Source organism: Carya illinoinensis, chromosome 5, assembly GCF_018687715.1.
Source record: "Carya illinoinensis cultivar Pawnee chromosome 5, C.illinoinensisPawnee_v1, whole genome shotgun sequence".
NCBI lineage: Eukaryota > Viridiplantae > Streptophyta > Magnoliopsida > Fagales > Juglandaceae > Carya > Carya illinoinensis.
Genome location: NC_056756.1, coordinates 5,519,647 through 5,541,795, shown reverse-complemented (window position 1 = coordinate 5,541,795; position 22,149 = coordinate 5,519,647). Strand labels below are relative to the sequence as shown.

The 22,149-nt window shown below is 38.1% G+C and overlaps 1 protein-coding gene across 2 annotated transcripts; it reads right to left on the bottom strand.

Moving 5' to 3' along the window:
- Positions 1-10,157: 10,157 nt before the first annotated feature.
- Positions 10,158-21,765, bottom strand: LOC122309884 (cytochrome P450 81Q32-like). 2 transcript variants are annotated; one of them, XM_043123642.1, is made up of 3 exons: positions 21,046-21,765; positions 20,800-20,922; positions 10,158-11,118 (listed from the first exon to the last, which is right to left on the bottom strand). In XM_043123642.1, the coding sequence occupies exons 1-3, from the start codon at positions 21,697-21,699 to the stop codon at positions 10,486-10,488; spliced, it is 1,410 nt and encodes a 469-aa protein (XP_042979576.1). In that variant the 5' UTR covers positions 21,700-21,765; the 3' UTR covers positions 10,158-10,485. The 2 variants fall into 2 exon arrangements, with proteins under 2 accessions (XP_042979576.1, XP_042979575.1); XM_043123641.1 differs by having other exon boundaries at positions 20,800-21,763.
- Positions 21,766-22,149: the final 384 nt, after the last annotated feature.

Here is a 22,149-nt window from a genome sequence, read left to right as displayed (position 1 = left end):
ACCCAACCATCTGCATCAAATAAGTAGATTTAAAATGCAAGATCCAAACTTAACCAGTAGCGCCAAGAACATAACTAAATTGACTCAAAGGTAGGAAGATTTTTCTCTCAATTTATTTCTTAAAATTTTACAACAGGCCATACTCTGTCTCTGTTGTAGAAGATGACCATCTCTTTCCCTAGCCACAACCTTCATTTTTAACCAACTGTATCAGCCATGTCAAGTTAGAAACTAAAGAAACATTTGACAATGGGATAATAAAATATTACGAAATTCGCCCCACATATTTGTTACAAAATTAGGCGACTAATGCTCAAGCCAACTCAAAAAGACTTCACTAAAAGAACCTAATGCCTTGTTTTAAATTTTTAATCGCAGTGATCACATTTCCATCAGTGACCACATTTCCATTAAAATAACTATGCTAATATATATCTTGCAACCCTAGCCAGAACCCCAACTACCAAAAGTTCATCCCCAACACAACAAATTAGCAACCATAAAATTTTTCTTGTATCTCAGTTCTATGGCACAAAACCAGAGCCCCATCATTAAGTTACCAAAACAATGAAAAAAATCGTCCTGCAGACCCCATTATCATATTTTATTCCATCAAAACTTGTTTTTCTGGAGTTTCCCCACAGCCAGATTCACATGAAACTATAAAGCAAAGACAAAATACGACTTCCAAGACCATAAAGAAACAAAAATAGAACTTTTCATCATCCAAGCAGCACAGAACGAGTTGAGATAAACGTATAGAGATATCGACCTAACAAAGACTCGTAACAAAAGAAAACTCAAACAGAATTATCCAGGAAAAAAATAGATAAACGGGTCTATAGAGGCACATATTTGGATGAAAACACGATTTAATGTTAGGGTTTCTAAGAGAGAGAGAGAGAGAGAGAGAGAGAGAGAGAGAGAGGAGAGAGAAGTTTTCATTTCAGTTCAGATAGAAGAAAGGGAGACGAAAAGTAGGAGTGGGTTTAAAATTATCCCCTGCATCGCGCAGTAGTGAGTTTAAAATTTACCTCTTACGTGACAAATTCTGATTGACCTCCGTTATTCTCCATTTATAGGAGTGACCGGTCTAAAGCGTTTCTGTTCTTTTAATTAGTGTGCAAAGGGATTCTTTTATGAAGAGTAAAATGGAGTTTTCATACTTTCGTGCCTCCACCCTTCGTGCATTCTAACATTTTTCTTATTTGAAACACACCTCTTTCGATAGGAAGTTTTGATATTCTTCCCATTCGAATTTCTACCCATGTTGAATTCCAGCCTGTGTCAAATCTCCTCCCCACCTGTATTGAACCTCCTCTGCCCATTGTCACCAACGACGCCGTCTCTCTTTCAAGTAATCCCAAGCCCTTCTGCACAGCCCATTTGCACAATCCCCATCAAAGGGTGAGTGGTTTCTTACCCTAGAATCCCTCCCTATCAGTTGTATTCTTTTTTGTTTGTTCATTCTCTTTCTCAAAGTAAGTAATTGGGAAATAATATTAATTTTCATTGTTTACCCATTTTTCTTGATATCGATCTTAGTCCTCTGAGCTAAATCAGTTGCAGCTAAGTTGTGGAGATAGAAAGATTGTGCATCAAAATGAAAAACTTTACAAAAATTTTGTCCTCTCCTTCGTTACTCTTCTAAACATATTCAGAAGCAGACATCCGAGGTAGTTCCACTCCCACTTTTCAAAGTGAAACATTTTCCAACTCTTTTGCAGCCTAACATTGCAGTCATTTTGCGCTCTCTCTCTCTCTCTCTCTCTCTCTCTCTCTCTCTCTCTCTCTCTCTCTCTCTCTCTCTCTCTCTCTCTCGCCATGGCACAAGCTATTCGAAAACCATACAACTTGGGCTCCTTCTCCTCTCCAATATCTCACCTCATTTACAACAAGCACCAAGCGAATAGTCAAGGCCTATATGCGTTATCTCCATGGTGAAAAAGTAGTCGTCGTCATTTCTCAGTGGCAAATTGCCAAACTAGGTCTAGTACTTCCTCTAATATGTCTGGTACATCATGTTGACAGATGAGGTTTGAAGTTGTTTTGGAGTGGTAGTGTTTGTGGAAATGTCTAGGAGGGTAGATCCAGTTACAAAGCTTGCAATATCATGTTCTATATGTGTTGTTTGTGTTTCATTGATAAAGCTTGTAACTGTTAGAAAATCAAGGTGAAAAGCTTGGAAAAAATGAGTTTAGGCAGTATCCTAAACACTAACTGTGTAGTATAGTATTGCTTAGCTTAAGGTGTATTATAAATGATGATATATATATATATATATATATATATATATATATATATATATATATTTTTCCTGAAATTCAACAGAAATTTCTTATTTTGATGCGTCTTTGACATGCATTATGAAGCCGAATTGCATCTGTTTTGTTACAGTTGATTGTTAGGTTCCCATATGTAATTTCACTTGTCTTTCTGGGCTTAGCGTTTCTCTTCCAATATAAAAATTGTTGAATTTCTAATGGACTTTCACTTCACTCATGCACTAATTGGAAATTTGTAACATGCACTGAATGTCAAGATTTGAGGATGGTGCTGGACTAAGCCACCAAGAATTTCGGCGATGTCAAAATGGAGGTGGGGCATTCCACAAGTCAGCTTGCATTGATCCGACAGCACTCATAGTAATTGGTGCTATAGTTCATCCAAAATTCGTTGTAGGTGCATATGTTCATATCGGATCGGGAACTGTAATCGTACCTTCTGTTACAATCGGCCAATTGAAAATAATAGGGTGAAACTTCTTCTTTATACAGCAATACAAAAATTTAATTCTGTGTATTATCGTTCGATGTAATGTGACACTGCTCTGGCGATCTTATGGTAGCCACCTCTCCTCATTTCTTTACGCTGTTCCACTGAAGCCTTTGTGCAATAATATATTTACTTTGAAGAAAACTCTTGAGCATATTACCGAATCTGGACACTGAAATGCAGTAGAATGATGCTCTGTTTTTCAAGAGTAGAAACAGAGGAAGCACACAAGGGTATGCTCTGATACCGTGATGGATATTAAATTGATTAATTGAAATCATATCTTACAATATGTTCTGTACATTGGTGCAAATATATACGGAAGAACATGAAAAACAAATCACAATAATCCTAAAATTTCCGAGGTACCACATGGTTCTAAACACAATTCTGCAGTAATTGCATGGGAGAACATGTTCTGCAGTAACTAGAAGGTACAGATGAAGCCGTGAGTATCAAGCATCAACAGCGAAGCAATAGACCTTGCTCACTCGTGAGGCTGGAGTCATCAATTAATCCCTAAAGCATTTCAAAAGCTGCAAAAAGAACAGAAACGCATGAACCATTTCACCATATTGCACTTCTAAATTATTGAAGTGATTAAATTATCATATAGTTATAATGCAAAAAGAACAAACCCTTTTTTGGTTCAATGCAATTATAGGCCTTCTAGATTCTTCATGATCATAAATTACCATCAAATGGAAGGTACGGAGATTTCTTCTAATGCTGTTGCATTATATATATCATGCGGAATAAACCCTGAGAGAGAATGAAACCTGCCCGAAAAGTTTGGAACACCCCCTAGTCCTCTAGGAATTCGGCCACTATGATCATTGAAAGAGAAATCGAAGAGCTTGACAAAGGGAGAATCAGTGCAAGGAGAGGAAGGGATATGGCCTGTTATTGATTACTTTTGTTTAGACCAAAGACATGAAGATCGAGCAAAGTACTACGAAGAAGCAAGAGATTAAAGGTTTAACTACATTATATGTTAGACAGATATTGGAGCAAAGTACTACGAAGAAGCAAGAGATTAAAGGTTTAACTACATTATATGTTAGACAGATATTGGAGCAAAGTACTACGAAGAAGCAAGAGATTAAAGGTTTAACTACATTATATGTTAGACAGATATTGAAAATTTAATAATTGTTAGACAGATTAAAGGTTTACCCAGTAGTGGATTCGCTCATACTACTCCATCCCCATAGATTACAGACCACTAACTACTACTGCACAATTTCTTTCAGTTGTGTTTTTTAGTACTGCAGAGAAAAAAAATAAAATAAAATCCTTCTATCTCAAGCATCAACATTTTAATCCACCTCCAGCTTTCACATTGCAGAGAAAAAAAAAAAAAAAATCAAATCCTTCTATATAAAGATACGATTTTGTATTTGAGGAAAACCTAAATAAAGAGGACAGAGTTGGGCCATATAAAATCTGCCATGTTCATAATAAGAACTCAGCCATGTACAAACAAACACATCGAAAGAAGAAGAGGAGACCTATAAAATAAGTGTAAAAATAACCCAGCCATGTAGAGAGAGAGAGAGAGAGAGAGAGAGAGAACCTCGGAGGCAGGTGAAGGTGGGGGGAGAGGCGAAGGCTTGAGGGAGAACGTGGGGATGGGGAAAAAAATTTGTACAATAATGATTTGGGATTCTTATTTTGGGGGGGGGGGGGGGGGGGGGGGGGGGGGGGAGTGGGAGTAAAATGTGCATTTTGAGAAGGATTTTTCATGTGAGCCGGTTTTTAAAATGTGCATTTTGAGGAGTATTGTTCATATGGGACGGTTTTTATCTGGTCCAGACCAGAATTTGGATAACTTGGTGTCTAGTTGCGATTTTCAAACCGGATTTAATCCAGTCCGAAACCCACATTTTGAAACCCGATACCCAAGTTTTTTTTTTTTAATCCGTAATTTCAGACCAGCCGTCATCTTCATCCTCAGTCCTTGCGAAAATCCAGTCGTCATCTTCATCCTCGTACCTCATCTTCATCGACATATGTAAGTAGAAGCTTTTATAATGCCACCTTCATCATCCTAGATGCTCCTGTTAGTTGATTTTATCTTGTTTTGGTCATTTGATGCTTATAGTTTTTGCGTCTATTTACCCATTTTGAAAAGTTAAATGAGTTTGTTTAGCTTAGGCTGCCGCTAGCTTTTGGGTTAGATCTGTTGTCTTCAGCCGTTTCTTTTGTTCTCTATTTTTTTTTTGAAATATTTGTTCTCTGGTTGTTGATTTTGGGAGATCTCAAAAAAATATATATTGAGAACCTTGCTAGCTTCTGAGGGCCGGGAAGATTCTGATGATCTACCATTGCCATTGGTATGTAGAATGTGTTTTGATCTCATGTCCTTATCCATAATTTAAAATTGCTCACATTTGTGGCTGAGTTTGATTGGGGATTTCACATTTGTGGCTAAGTCATAAAGTATTACAACAAATTGTCAAATACTTTAGATGAATAAGTGTACATAATTGCCTAAAACTACATATCATTTAGAATATGTATGGATCACACTCTTGGGTTTGGTTTTCAGATTTTGTTATTGTTGTTGGCCAAAACCCAATGATAACACTCTCTTCTGTGAGTTGTAATGTCGGTACAACTTAAGGGATTGGTAGTGACTCATTTTCTCTTTCAGTTCATATGGAGGAGCATGGGAATCTTCCAACCCCTTTATTCATATCTACACAACAGTCTACCCATTCCATCCTATATTTACCCAAAAAATTCAAGAAAACACCTAGTAACCAATCGGTAGTTTGGGAACACTTTGTGAAAATGCTACCTATTGACCCCAATAACTCAAAAGTTAAGTGCAATCATTGTGGTAAGCAGTATAGCTGCCACTACAGGAATGCCACTTCTTCTATGAATCATCACCTTTATAATGTATGTGAAAATTTCCCTTTTAGGATTAGAGGAGTTAGAAAAAGTAAATCCTCTAGTGGTAAAAGGGGTGCGGATGTAAGAGTATGTAGCCCACAAGGTCTAGTAAAGTAAGACGCTGAAAAACTTAGGGTATCAATTGCAAAATTTTTATTAGGTGTGAATTGCCTTTTAGGCTAGTGGAGCACTTAGGGCTTATTGAATATGTGGCTAATTTAGAGCCTCGATTTACATTACCATCTCGACTCATTCTAAAAATGGATTGTATTAAGTTATATAACGAATAGAAGATACAGCTAAATAAATTATTAGATGGTCAAAGAATTTGTCTAACCACTGATACCTAGACATCGGTGCAAAACATGAACTACATGTACATTACTGTACATTTTATTGATTGCAATTGGAGATTGCATAAGAAAATATCAAAGTTTTGCCAAATTCCCAATCGGAATCCACATTCAGCACTGGAGGTCGCATCTTGAATCTTTTTAGGAGCTTATTGTCTCCAGAGACTGTCGAAACTCTCATTTGCACCCAAAATTGGTTTAGGACCAAACCTGTCGACATCCAGGAATTGGAAGAATACATAGAGTTGATGGACCTTGAATGTAAGTTTGAAACTTGAAATATTTTTTTAATATCTATCTAACTTAATTTATTATATATCTAACTCTATGTTTTTAATATTTTTTTAGATGATTATCTAACTTTATCTTCACAGCAGACGGCTGTGAATTAGCCTTCCCAATCATATTGAAAAGAATTAGAATAAGTAAAACTTTTATCTGTTCTATTTATCTATCAATTAATTCTTAGTACTGAAGATATATATGTTCTTCAATTTGCAGGGCCTTAATTGTGAATATTGAGGATATGATGAAGAGCTGGACTAATTGTTTATCCGGATAGTTTATTATTCTGTTAACTTGCTATTCTTGAATGGTTTGATTCCATAAATAATAATTTTGAAATTTTAAGTTTTCAAAAATAGGGTGACGAATCTGAGCCGACAAGCAAAGAGACATTGTTTTGTCATTTTCAGAGAAGTTCCTAGCTTGCTAGCTGCATGTCAATTATTGTTGAAGATATTTGGTGTGATTTGGGGTGATCTCTTGTTTAACCTTTTGACTACATTTTCACATGACTCCCGGCCTATAGCATATTTTCCCAGTACTCTTGAGTCTCTTTTTGCTGTTCTTGCCGGGGAGGAGGGGGTTACTTCATATTTCTTATTGCCATGGTTACAAACCACAATCTTTAAAATAAGATAATATTATTATAAGGCCCTAAGTTGGAATGTTAGGTAAATGTGAGCATCCGATAAAGTTTTTGATTATCTTTTTTCTTGTGTCTACCTCAAAATATTCTCAATGTGTCCAAAAGTACTATTTCCTTCAATATGACCAGTACTCACGATCTATTTTAATTTTTTGTTTGATTACAGCATATATGGTATCATATTCCTTTCTAGCATGACTTCTAATTTCTAAGTAGCTAGCAAGAGCGAAAGCTACTAGCTAGCTGGCCTTTGCAATGATCGATGCTGAATGAGATTTGTTTTATGTAAATCCAATTTGGTTAATGGCCCTTGAGACCGGATTTATACCACAAATAGAGAAGTAGTAGATCATATCCTAATTTGATATGAGGCTGACCACGTAGTTTTTGCTATAAGTTGATATTATAAATAAACTAATGTCTCTTTTTTTATTTTTATTTTACAGTCTGATGGGTTGTCATATGCTGTTGTTCATGGTCCTCTTCACTGGATTCAAGCACATTTTAAGCATTACTTTTGACTAGTTGTATTCTGGATGTATTTTTCCAGATTTGTTGTCATTTTGTTTGTTAATCAAGTGGGTGCTTATAACTTTTGTAGCATTACATCATCTCTATGGTTAGTTTGGATAATTGTTATAAAAATAGCAAAACGTGATCAAGTATAATTCATAATCACATAATCAAAGTGGCTACAATCTGACACAGGTTTATTAAAATTAAAACCCAGGTTCAACCCGAAACTCGAAATCCAACTTTTTCAAAATCCGGATACTTCCAATTTTCGGACTGGATTTGACCTGGGTTAACTCCGGCTCGGATTTGAGACCCGGGTTCCTGGGTTGAAATCCAAATGATCAGTCCTAATTTTGAAAACAAAAATTAAAACAAATCCATCTCACTGGTATGTGGTATTGGAGAGAAGGGGCCTAAGAGTAGAATTACCCAACTAAGAAGTTACATTTTCTGTTGGAGCTGCAATCCAATCAGCTCCGATCGAGCTGTGAAGTTCCAACGTACCAATTAATATCTGCATGTTTATAATCAACATGTTGATCATTATACGAACTCGCGTGCGATCGGTGGCATGTACGTATAATGTGCTTGCAATTGGAGAATATTGGCGCAACACACATGACCCTAATTAAGGTTGAGTCCTAGCTTCACATAATTTCATACAGCTTGGAGTGTTGAGAGAGACACAGATCTGACCAATCGTATATTTATATATCCATTTCTCTTAACATTAAAAAAATTCAAACCATTCATCTACAAATATAATTACCAATATTTGATTTACTAATTTTGTGTGGTTTGATTAAGTTAAATTTTGCTAAAAAAATATATTTATAACTTAATATATTATATCACATCACGTCAATTTATTTATTTTTAATTTATTAATAATTAATTATAGTTATACATATTATTACGTATAAATTTTTAAAAAGGTTAATAATTATAAATTATATAATATGTTATAAACTATCTTGAATTGTATAATCACATTTAGCTAGTCGTCAAATGCATAGTGCTAGCATAGTGAGCTAGCCGTCAAACTCATAGTGCTAGTCGTCAAAAGCATAGTTAGCTAGCCGTCAAATGCATAGTGCTAGTCGTCAAAAGCATAGTCTCTTTTGTAACTCTATATATATGGGTATATTGATGTTATATGATATACAAATCAATAAGAGAATCTCATCTTCCCGTTCTCTCTCAATCTCTTGAAACTCTCTCTTTTCATTGAGTTCATAACACGTTATCAGCACGAGCTTAAGCCACTAGCACGCTGCCTGCCATTCCGTCTTCTTCAGAAATCAAATACCCACTACCCTTTGCAAGATTGCAAGTCCTTCAGATCATGAGGATTTGAGAAGCCATGGGCAGATCAAAAGCTACGCCTACTCAGAAATTAAAGTTTCAGAGTTATTTGGTGGTCATTACCCTCCACCAGAGCCAAACGCTGAGCTCAAAATCTCTACACCATGCACGTCAATTAGCAGCGACCTCACCATGGGTTCTCAAGATGGGTTCGGTCAGTCTAAGGAGTTCCTGGACTTGGTGAAGTTCATCGACGAGCACAACACTGCAGAGAAGAACCGGAGAGTTGGTTTTCAGGAACCGGTGCTTTCATTATTAGCTCAAGCCTCCAGCTAGCAAAGACAGGAAATTTTTTTTAATGATTTAGCATGCCATAATTGACTAATAAATTCCATTAGCTTTCGAGAGTGGTTGGCATATTATATTGAACTAATAATTTATATTAGTTTTTCCTACAGGAGAAGAAAAGTCAAAAGGCATGGGGCTTGTCGGCAACATATGAACAAAGAAAAAAAAAAAAATAAATAATGAAAGAGAAGGAGACCTACATGGCCACCACTTGAGCTTGTGCCAAAACGAGCAGGACCCATGCCTCGCAAGCTATATTCTTATTTTTCAATTTCGTGCTAAACATTTGAGTTTCATGGGCTGCTATTTTTCTTGACTTTCTTACATGTTTACTCGAGGTTCTGATTATTGAGGCACTGGATAAGTTAGACTTTTCTTGAAAACTTTTGAGTAAAAAGTGGAGTTAATAACACACGCAAAAAGCTTTCACATGATAAAGTCTTCAGAGAGCTACAAGAGATTCAGTTGAAAAACAAATTATGAAGTTAGTAATCTTTAACTTCAAGTAAGTTTTTAATATATTATTTACAATTGCTGAGGTGAATATTTATGATTATATTCATTATTATTACTTGATAAATTCTATGTTTATTTACATAGTTTAGATATAAGTTTCATAACCTCTCTGAGCTCCATCTCTTTCTCTCTTCTTTTGAAAGTTTTATAACACGTTATGCCTCTCTCTTTTTAATGATTTCATAACATAATACTCATTTAAAAAATAATTTTAATAGTCGGACGCAAGTGCACAGGCAAGTGGGCATACAATCATCATGGGTACCACCTGTAAATGGCTTGGCGAAACACGGATGATAAATTCAGCCTCCGGGAGTCATTGTCTTCCTAGTTTTCGTTTCAAACGCATAAATGTATGGTTTGAGTACTGAGTTGAGAATATGAGATAAAAGTAGAATTGATAAAAAATTTAAAAGTTGATGTTAAGTACTGACGTAGGACCTCACAACACAGTAAATAAAATAGAATTTCTACACTTCTGCCTTTTGGCATCTCACCAGATTTCTTCCATCTTAGGTTCCAATATGTAAATTTCATTAAATGATCAAGAAGTAACATTTTTCGTACATCTTAGAACCTTATATAGACCAAACAACTGACTCAAACAACAACTGCAGATATACTAGGACTCTAATGATAACTACTACTAGACTTCTAAAGCAAAACATCAACTAGTAATAACACGGCATGAGTATTCATCCCTTTATTGATAACTACTAAAATGGAAATTTACTCCCTTACTGACAACTATGACCCCTACATTATCTTCATAACCTAGACCCCTCTTTATGCTGGGACTCCATCACATACATCCAGTAACTCGAGATGACATTGCTCAAATCAAATAACATCTACAAATTCAGATGTAGAGATGAGCTTATTCATGATGGGACGAGCTTTACACATGGCCTCCAGTGCCACAACTTTGGGCATGGTTAACCCATGACCCTCAGTCATGTCAATCTTCTCCTCGCTAACCCTCTCCCACTCGAAGCATTGAATCAATGATCCCAAAGTCAAGCCCACCATGCGCTGGGCAAGACCCGCCCCAGGACAAGCCCTCCTCCCCAATCCAAATGGCATCAGCTTGTGCGCATCAGCTTTGCCACTTCCAAACCTCTCAGGCTTGAAATCAATTGCATTGTCCCATACACTTGGGTCTCTGTGTATGGCCCATGCATTGATCAAAACTATTGTGTTGCTCGGCACATCGTATCCTTCAATGGTACAGTCTTTGGAGGACACATGGGGTAGTAGTAACGGTGCAGCAGGGTACAACCGAAAAGTCTCTGAGATTATATTTTGAAGGTAGCATAATTGAGAGACACTTGATTCGTTAACTAATTTTTCTTGCCCAATCTGACCATCCAATTCAGCCCTAGCCTTTTTCAATGCCTCAGGATGATTGAGTAGACAAGACATTGCCCATTCTAATGTCACTGATGATGTATCGGTCCCCGCAGCTAAGAAGACCTATTTGGTATTAATCATTCAAATGGTTAAAACAATGACTACAATATATTATAAAGGTAACAAAAAATAAACAAAAACAATCGCTAAAAGTACTGATGTAACCATTTTAATTATCTCAAATGATTGACAAACAAGTAAAAACGAATTAATAATTTGTTTTTAACGAGTTGATATTATGTTAGAAGACAAAGAATAAAGATTTATAAATGATTGAAATTCTTAAAGGAGTTTCAACAAGAATATCGGAGCCGGCAATTATCTTAATTAGATCATCCTCAATAGATTAACCAAAATTAAATGATATTTTTTATGAATGTAAGATGGATTTAATTTGTGGTTATTCCATTTACATAAGTCTTCACATTATAATAACAATTTTTTCATTATATATCAATAAAATAATATAAAATGAATTCGACTTTGGCTATTCATATCAAATTTCTATATTGGATTATCTATTTATTCATTATATAGTAATGAGTAATTAATAATTAAAAAAATATTTAATTTTTTAAAATTATTAATTTATTTTATTTTATCATAGTTTACTATTCTATATTAATTAGTAATCATATTCTAATTAAATTATGGGTTAAAAATTATATTTTTTCAATTGTCACTTAATGCTAATAACCACAAACATCTAATTAAATCCATCTTAAATTCTATATAAATGTCTTAATTACAAATCAAATTTCTATATTTCCCATCCAACTATATTTTTTTTACCAAATTTTCTTCTACCCAACAACTCTATGTACTCCATTTTCCAATCCAACCATTTTTTTTTTTTTCAAACTTTCTTTTATCTAACAATCATACAAGAATAACTTTAAAGAGGTTCATTCATTGTTTTTCCAAACAACGTCAACCAATGGATGTGAGCCACGTAGGGGATATATGTTCAACTTGGTGGGGTGCACTATAGAGGAAAATCAAATTATCAAGGGTCATCTTTCGAGACCCAACCATCTCTCTCTCTCTCTCTCTCTCTCTCTCTCTCTCTCTCTCTCTCTCACACACACACACACACACACACACACACACACACACAAAGGACGAGAGATGATTGTTGCCAAATCTATCTGCATGAAATCGAAAACCAGATACAGACTGTATTGCAATCTTGAAGTAGCTAATCCTTCCAGTTTTATTATGTTGGGATGATCGAGCTGCTGCAATATCATTATGTCAAAACCCCAAGGTAGGAGGCCACAGGCCATCCCTTGACAAGCACCCTGCCATGCCCAAAGAATACATCGAGAGCACTGTTGGCATCACTTGATTGCCTATAGACTAAGTCGTTGGAGAATGCTAGGCCACGACCACCCTCAAGCAGGCAACGCACAGTTGGCGTGCCCACAACTTGCACTTGTGGACGAGCGAGGTTGTCACACCATGCTCAACACAAGGCCAGACTGTATGTTCGCCTAGTGCTCGTGCGCAGCGTGCACGCATAGGCCATGCACAAACACAGCACACATGCACCCATGCATGGCCTAGGCGCCAATGCATGCCCACCCAAATTGGAATTGATGGCATGGCTACCCAGTAGGCTCACGTAGGCTAGCATGTCACTGGCCAAGGCCTTGTTGCTCAACGCCTTGGCCTTGGCCATGCTGACGAATGCCCAGACCCCGCGGCTTGGGCCATGTTGTTCAACGCCTAGGCCTCGTTGGCCTGGGCTATGCAGCAGCCTGCCACGCTTAAATCCACCATGGTCCAACCTAGCAACTCACTAAAGGCGCCCATCCCACACAACCTGGGCCACACATTGGCCCATCAACGACATGAGGCCTTAACCAAGAGGCGTGGATCCTGCAACCATTATCCACTTTGTAAACAGGTTATTTGCATTCTAATATAAGTAAGGCACTTGGCCATTAGGATATTTTATCTTTGAACATTTTGGACAAATTTGGCTTGTAAGCCCTTGTAGACACTCTTGTGCTCTGTCACTTAGACTCCATTTGGTGCAATTCATGAATGCCAAAAGAGAAGGCTAACCCTGTGCAATTCGTGAATCAGAGTAATCTATTGTTCTCTTTGTTTCCCCTATGTTAATGCATTTTCGAGGTATTTCATCATTGTCGTTTGTTGTTGTTGCATTGCATTTGCCTTTACTTGCTAATCATTTTACACTACTCGGGTGGGGCAACGCATAAGGTAGCCACAAGTTGCCATTGAAGGGTGTTCAGCCTGCACTAGGCCTCCATAATCGAATCTGGAGTAAGGTCAGGGACAAGCTTAGCAGTTATTGCCAACCACCCAAGCCACATGCCCAGCCTTAGCCACCTGTCTAGCCATGATCGCTTTCCTACTTTGTAGGGATTAACCGCCTACTCCATAAACTGCTCAACCACCCATTCGGCCAACCTACAAAACCGCCCATAGTCACGTGTGCTTCACCATCAGGGGGCATGTATGCTTTACTCCGCCAGCTTAGCCCACTTAACCGCCTTATCCTACTCAACTACCTGATCTCATTCAACCGCTTTAACCCACTCAACCGCTGCACATGCATGCACGCACGCACGCACGACCACTAGCATTGGGCCCAACAACACCCTTTCAATACTCATACTAGTTCAACCAACACCATTCAAGTCATCATAGTCAAGCAAGTGGCAGATCACGTTGGTCATCAAGGCACAAGGAGGGGTGTGGCAGCTTGGTGTCTAGGGTCTTGACCGAGGACCCTATCACCAAATTGATGCTTTCATTGAGAGCAGACACGTTGCTTGAAGGTTCAAGAAAGGTTCTCACTTCTCTGACAAGGTAGGCAACCCATCACTCATCTTTTGTGATTTTGGTTGGGGGATCTATGGAGGATCCCAACGTTGTTGCATTCTTTTGTTGTTGTGAAATTGTGAAGTTCGAGGATTGTAGTAGAGGATGGAGTAGCTAAGCTTAGAGTATTTGCCATGCAAAAACGTGAGCAACCCAAGGTCAGATTCACAGGTTGAGGTTGGGGTCAGTTATCCTTGAAGGTGAAGGACCCAAGGTTGGAATGACGAACCTTCACCATCAGCCCACTTTCACCATTTGAGATTGATAGTTTGCAAGCCTAAGCCGACCGTGTGGGACAGTTTGGAAGCCACTCAACCGTGATACACAGAGGTTAGACAGTTGCAAGAGTAAACATGTAAGAGAGGCAGTTCGTAGAGGAGATTACGTGCATTTCTATTAGGGCCCGGCTGAAAATTCCAAAGGATCACACCAACAAGATTACTTCAATTATTGATGATGTCACCAACAACTTAGCCAAACTACGTGTGGCCATGGAGAATTCTAATAAAGATAATCAGATGGCCATGGAGGCTTAAGAAAAGATATGAATACGACATTGGAGCTGCTAGAGAGGAGACTAGCAGAGAACCACCCTAGGACACCACCTCATGAGGATGATGCATATGTTGATGGGCAGGAAACCAATGTGACAAAGTCAATGCATGTAGCCTTAAAGCAGGATTGGAGGCATGGTGGCCGTGTAAAGAACCGCCAAGGGTATTATGAGAGGTGGATCCCGAATGAAGCTTTCGAGAAATAGGACCCAATGGCTAGCTATTAGGCTATGAGCGCTAGCATTCATCATGAGTAGCAGAAGTCTGAGCACGAGCAAGGTTTTGAGAACCCCTACCAGCATGAATAGCCAAGGGTATGGAGAAGACAGCCAGACCGTGGCTATCATGGGCCACATTATGAGAGAAGACCATGAAGACCGAAGGGAAAACCGAAATCAGGATCGAGGACCTAAGCGGCCTAAGGTTGACTTTCCAAAGTATAGTGACGGTGATCCCTATGAGTGGTTGGACAAGGTCCACTACTACTTTCATACATATGATATCCTACGCCATGAGAGGGTGTCAATAGCCTGCTTTTACCTTAAAGGCAGGGCTGAAAAATGGTGGCATTAGATAAGGGACCAATATGATAAGGATCGCATAAGTCTGGGGTGGACAGCCTTTGAGAAGGAGCTCCTCAGTCAATTCGGGTCATCACTAGTTGTCAATCACCATGGGTAATTGGCCAAGCTAAAGCAAGAGGGCAAGGTCCAGCATTAAATAGAGGAGTTTAGGCAGTTGTAGATTATGGTTAGGGGCTGGTTCGAATAAGCTTTGATTAACACATTCATTGGTGGTTTGAAACCTTGGCTTATTAAGGAAATCAAATTTAGACAGCCTACAAGGCTTCCTGAGGTGATGAAGATGGCTAAAATTCTTGAGAGCCATGCTAGTGAGCAGCGCCAAACCAAAGACATGGGGAGCAAGTCTTTCAAGATTGTGCAAACCAAAGTCTCTTGGAAGGGAAGGGACACATCAACCATCACCTCTAAACTGAAACCTGAGATCAAGAAGTCATCCAATGAAAAAGTGTAGGAATGCATCAAGAAGGGTCTGTGCTTTAAGTGTGGAGACAAATGGGGCCTAGGTCACAAGTGCAAGGCAGATCAGGCCTTGTTTATATTTGAAGACGAGTTGAGTGATGATGAGTCATAAGGCAGAAAGGAAGCATTTAGCCAAGAGATGGAAACTGAATTTGGTGACACACTAGAGAAGGCAGAGCTATCATTGAATGCCATGGCTGTCATTTCTAAACCCACGTCCATGAGATTGATGGCATGGGTGGGCAAGCATGAAATAACATTGCTAGTGGATAGCGGCTTCACCCACAACTTTATTAATTCCAACATTGTTAGCAAGGTTGGTCTTAAGCCGAGCCCTATCCCACCATTTAAAGTGAAGGTTGCAAGGTGTGACAAAGTCCAGTGTGAGGCCCTCATTCGAGAAGTTAAGATAAATGTGCAAGGGGTCCAAATTATGGCAGACTTGTATGTGCTACCCTTGGTCGGCCTTGACATAGTCTTGGGGAATGCTTGGCTGAAGAGCCTTGGCAAGGTTGTCCATGATTATCACAACATGACAATGAAGTTTAAGCTTGGCTCCAAAAAGCGCCTTTGGACAGTCATTGCTAGCAAGGAGATCAAGTCTTGCGAGGCTATAATGTTTGAGAAGCTATGTAAAGGCGAGGCACATTGCTTCGCCATAGTAATGACCAAAGAGGATGTATTGAGGCAAGCCTAGAACAAGAGTCAGGAGAGCACCCACGATGAATTAGAGCTGCTGCCTGAGGAGCTCAGGCCAATTTTAGAAGCCCACAGGGGGTACTTGATGTGCCCACTAACCTCCCACCTCTTAGGGAGTTTGATCATCACATTTGGCTAGTGGATGAAGCAAAAATGATCAATGTGTCATCTTATATATATGCCCACTTTTAGAAGAGATAAATTGAACGGCAAGTAGATCAAATGCTGAAGAGTGGCCTTATCCGCCCTAGCATCAGTCCCCTCATCGGTGCTGTCGGTGAGGAAGAAGGATGGCACATGGAGGTTTTGTACCGACTATAGGGCCTTGAATGAAGCTACTGTCAAAGATAAATTTCCAATTCCCACAGCTATGTTAGACAAGCTGCATGGAGCCACAATGTTTTTCAAGTTGGATTTGAGGGTCGGCTACCATTAGATTCAGATGAATGGGGAAGACATCCATAAGACAACCTTTATGACTCACTCAGGTCATTATGAATACCTGGTGATGCCTTTTGGCTTATACAATGCACCATCAACTTTTTAAGCCGCAATGAATAGCATTTTCAAGCCATTATTTCAAAAGTTTGTGCTTGTCTTCTTCGATGACATCTTGGTCTATTTTAAGACCATTGAAGAATATAAGCAACAATTGGAAAATGTGCTAACAATTATGGAGGAGCATCATTTTTTCATTAAGGCCACCAAGTATGCCTTTATGGAGAAGGAGTTAAGAGTACTTAGTCTCCTTCATTTCAGGAGATGGTGCCAAAGTTGATCACGAGAAGATAGAGGCCATGGTGGATTGGCATCTACCAAAGGACATCTCGGCCTTGAGGGGATTCTTGGGGCTCACGGGATATTACAGATGGTTTGTCAAGGGCTATGGTCTCATAGCCAAGCCACTCACAACAATGCTCAAGAAGGATGGTTTTGATTGGACAACTGAGGCTAGGGAAGCCTTTGAAGAATTGAAACGAGCCATGACCAAGACACCTATGTTGGCACTACCCAACTTTGAAAAGCCGTTTGAAATTTTCACATATGCAAGCAATGAAGGTATCGAGCTGTATTGGTGCAAGACTGAAGGCCTTTAGCCTTCATCTCTAAGGCATTGGGGCCTATGAAGAAAGCATGGAGTACCTGTGCCCAGGAGCTATTGGCAGTTGTACATGCTGTCAAGATGTGGAGCTCATATCTCTTAGGGTGCAAGTTTACCATCATCACAGACCAGCAAGCCTTAAGGCATCTATTCTAGCAGAAAATAGTCACCCCTGAACAATAGAAGTTTGCTGTCAAGTTGTTAGGCTTTGAGTACGACATAGTCTATCAACTGGGGAAGGAAAATAAGGTGGCTGATGCCTTAAGCCGAAGGGAAGGCAGCCAACTACTTGAGATAGTCAGTGATGACGAGCAGTCATCAAATTTGGCATTGAGTAGGATAGAATGGCGAGTATGGGACAAGATCAGAGAGGCTACTCAATTGGAAGCAAAGTCACTTGAGATTATTGAGCTCTTGGATGCCCAAGGGCAAGGGGGTGTAAACTACAAGGTAAGAGATGGTCTCATCTTCTACAAGAACTATGTCTATGTGCCATAAAAGAGATTCTAGATCATTTTCATAACTAATAAAGAAGGTGGCCACTCAAGATGATTGAGAACATACATCCAACTGAAGCATTTCTTCTATTGGGAAGGAATCAAGAGTGATGTCAAGAGACTTGTGGTCGGGTCTGATATCTGTCAAAATGCCATGTACGACACAAGGTCAGAAGCGAGACTTCTCCAACCATTGCCAATTCCAAATAGAATTTGGAAGGACTTGGTAATGGACTTTATAAAAGGCCTACCCATTAGCGGGGGACATGAAGTGATCCTGGTGGTACTAGACAATCTAAGCAAGTACGCCCACTTCATTCCTCTGTATCACCCTTATACGGCCAAGTTTGTGGCTAAAGCATTTGTTAATAACGTTGCCAAGTTGCATGGGTTTCCAAGGACAATAATGTCAAATCGGGACAAGGTCTTTATGAGTTCATTTTGGAGGCAGCTCTTTGAATTGCAAGACAGCCAGCTCAAGATGAGTTCCTCTTATCACCCACAAATGGATGGCCAATCCGAAATGGTCAATAGGACATGGAACAATATTTGCGATGCTTCTGTCATGGGAGCAAATGAGATGGGCAGATTATCTTCCATGAGTAGAATTTTGGGATAACACCTCTTACCACTTTTCCATTGACAAAAGCCATTTTGAAGTGGTAAATGGCAGGCCACCACTACTCTTGGTTAGCTATGAAAATGGCTTAATCAGCAATAATAAAGTGAAGCAGGAGTTGATCAATAGGGACGAAGTACTGACCATAGCCATCTTAGTCAAGCAAGTGGTATATCACGTCGGTCATCAAGGCACAAGGAGGGGCGCGACAGCTTGGTGTCTAGGGTCTTGACCAAGGACCCTATCACATTATCTCGCACCATGAATTTAACACTTTCAAGTTCAAATGTGTCAAAACAGACTTTCTTTAGAGCAACAATCTTTTTGGTGTCTCTATCTCGAGCTTTATACACATACACATTGTTGTAAGTTCCCTCTCCCTCCTATAAGACCAAAGATTTGCGAAAAATCAACCAAGTCAAGTTAAACCAATAGTCTTTCTGTAGTTTGGTTGCGATGGATATGAAGGAAGAGAAGAGAAAACCAAACTTAAGATTGTTCGCTTTTGAAAATGAGGTGTAGTTTCTTTCTTTTTGCTTCCAATGATTCATTCATCATTCAAATAAGCTTCTTGGTTCAGAGAAATTTCTGAGGAAACAATAGATTGTCTAGAACAAAAACGCATATCCAACCTTTCAACTTCTTTGAATTAACAACAACAACTAGAGATTTAACACAGACAGGGAACCCGATTATCAATAACCCAATTGTGGGTGCGACGGTATGGGTTGCCGATCTGAGTTCGCCATTCTGGAGTAGGAGATTTCAATTCTGGTAAATCGTGCGGTTGGATTTATGAAAAGGAGAAGAGATGAAATCTGCTCTCCAGATTGGGTATTCTGTAAAGGGTATAGACATTTCGATGTGGCCAGGTTTAATCATATTTAATGTACTTAGCTTATGTCTCCCCTTATTAGTGGTCTCCAATAAAGTCCCCTTGCAGCATTCACCTGTCTAAAGAGAGACTGCAATCATATCTACTAAATTTTTCATCCAACCATCTTCTTGTACCAAACTTTTTTCTATCAAACAACCATATCTACTCCATTTTCCATTCAATAATCTTTTTTCGCCAAACTTTCTTTTATCTAACAAGCCTATCTATTATATTTTTCATCCAATTATATTCTTTTGCCAAACTTTCTTCTATCCAACAACTATATCTACTCCATTTTCCATCCAAAATTTCTTCTATTCAAAATTTTGTGAATAATAATTATAAAATAATTTGAATAAAGATATTTTATTAAATTTTAGAAAGAATAGAAAGGATATTGAATAAAAGTATTTTTTAAATAAATATTATATCAAATTTGTGAAGACGATAAAATAAAATAAAAAGTTGTTTAAATATATATTTTTTAACATATATTTATATAATTGGTAAAAAAAAATTATATGAATTTTTGTGTTTAAATAAAAGTAGATAGAAAAATTTTAAATAGAAAAATATTTTATGGATAAGGTTTAAATCTTGAGAATAACCAAACACACTCTCATGCACCTTTGCAAATTGCCCCTATCCATCACTATTATGAGGTGCTCAAATTTCATATTAAATCACTGTTCAATAAATTTAGTACAAGACTGCGATTGACTATTGTAAATTATAATTCTCATGACACTTATTTTTTATTTTGGGATGGTGGCAAGGTGCGTAGTTTTCTTGTTAGGTTTATCTACTAAGCAGTAGCACGAGACGGGTCTCAATAAGTAGAAAATTATATTTTTTATTTTTTGAATTTATTTTTTTATATCTTTAAATATATTTTTTTTAAATATTGCAATATCATTAAAAAATATTTTCTTAATTACTAAATAACCTTATTTATTTTTATAGATGAAATAAGATGAGATAAAATTACTTGATATAAAAGTTAAAATTTAAATAAAATATTACTAAAATATATATTTTTAATATTATTTTTATTTAAGATTTAAAAAAATAAATTATTTATTTTATTTTATATAAAAAATTAAAACAATTATAATAATAAGAGAAAATAAAAAAAAATTATGAAAATAAACGAGGTGCTAAAAACAATTGTCGGGACCAAAGAAACTGTAGATAAGAATAGCAAGTCTACTATCTACTTTCTCCACTACTAAACAAAAAAAATATTCATACTTGAAGAAAAATTCTTCTTGTCATCCTCATACTTCACATACCATATTTATTTTAATTTTTTTTATTTTTTCTATAATATATATGTATTGTATGGATGATAAATAAAATAATTTAATTAGTTTAATAAGAATAAAATGAAATAAAAAATAAAAAAATAAAAAATAATATTTCAATATATAAAATGTGTGGTGTAGGATGTTGTATAGCATTCATCCAAAAAAAAAAAATAAAGGGATGCACTGCACTTACCAGCATAAGCCCCTTGATAATCCGGTCAGTGTAATATTCAGGCTGTGATTTCTGCAGAGAAAGCAAATGGTCAACCATGGTATTTCCCTGCTCCTCCTCACGCCTCTTCTCATCGATAAGGCCCTGCAAGAACGCATCGGTCCTCTTAGCAAGTCTCTTCATTCTCTTCTCCAAACCCCCAAGATCGATCCATTTAAGCAAGGGCACAAATTCTGCAGGATTTGATGCCCCTGCATTAGCTGTTACCTCTTTCATTATATCCCTAAACTGTCTCGCTTCTTCCTCGTCCTTCACGTCCTCCCCGTACCCATAGTACCTCTTCCCCGCCACCATTCTCATTACGATGTTAAATGTGAGCTCCGTGAACAATGATTTCAGCTCCACCTTGGCGAAATCTTTGCATGAGTTATGTGATAGTTTTCGAAGCAAGCGCTTGATCTCGTCCCTTCGTATGCCCGAAAACATGTTGAGACGGTTAGTCGAGAGTATCTCGAGGGAGCTTATGCGACGAAGATTGCGCCAGTGATCGCCATAGGGGGCTGCTGCGACGGTGGTGTGGTTGTAGCCGAGGTGCTTGCCTACGGTCGCAGCAGGGCGGTTGGCTAAGACGATGTCGTTCTTGGTGAAACATTCCTCGACTGCGGATGGGGAGGAGACTACAACCACTAGGCGAGAACCAAAGCGAAGAGAGAAAACCTGGCCGTATTTCTGCGAGAGGCGGTGAAATGTACGGTGGAGGGGTTTTTTAAGGAGATGGAGATGACCCAAGATAGGCAGAGTATTAGGTGGGCTGGGTGGTATGTTTTTTTGGAGCCTTCTCGTTTGGAAGTAAAACTTGAGAGCAAAAACAAGGAGTAAGCTGAGAAGTGAGAAGGATGAGTAAAGCAGGATGGCTTCCATGGTCGCCTTTTGTTTTCTCTATCTTATGCTTGCAATTATTGCACGTCTCTGAGATATTATATATTAGAGAGAGAGCAGGTGTTAGAAAACTAGCACTCGTCTAGCTAAAGATTGATCAAGTTTTAATTAAGAAATCTATTTTTATAACTTTAGTTAACTACTTTTCAACAATTAATTTTCAGCCTAGTTTAATTTGCCTGCTAATTAATTTTCAGCCTGCCTCGTAAATGTACAGTTTTGAATTTCATTTGAGTTTAAATATCACAATAAACTTTCTCAATATATGTATTGATGTACAAACAATATTATATGCAGTTAGTTCAGCTTTCAAGTCAAAGAAGGAACTAGGCCCACAACATTACTGACGTCAGTGAGTACGTAAATGTTTTTTTAATTAGTCTTCTCTCTTTTGCATCAGACGTCACGCAATCGCCTACCGTTATTTTATGT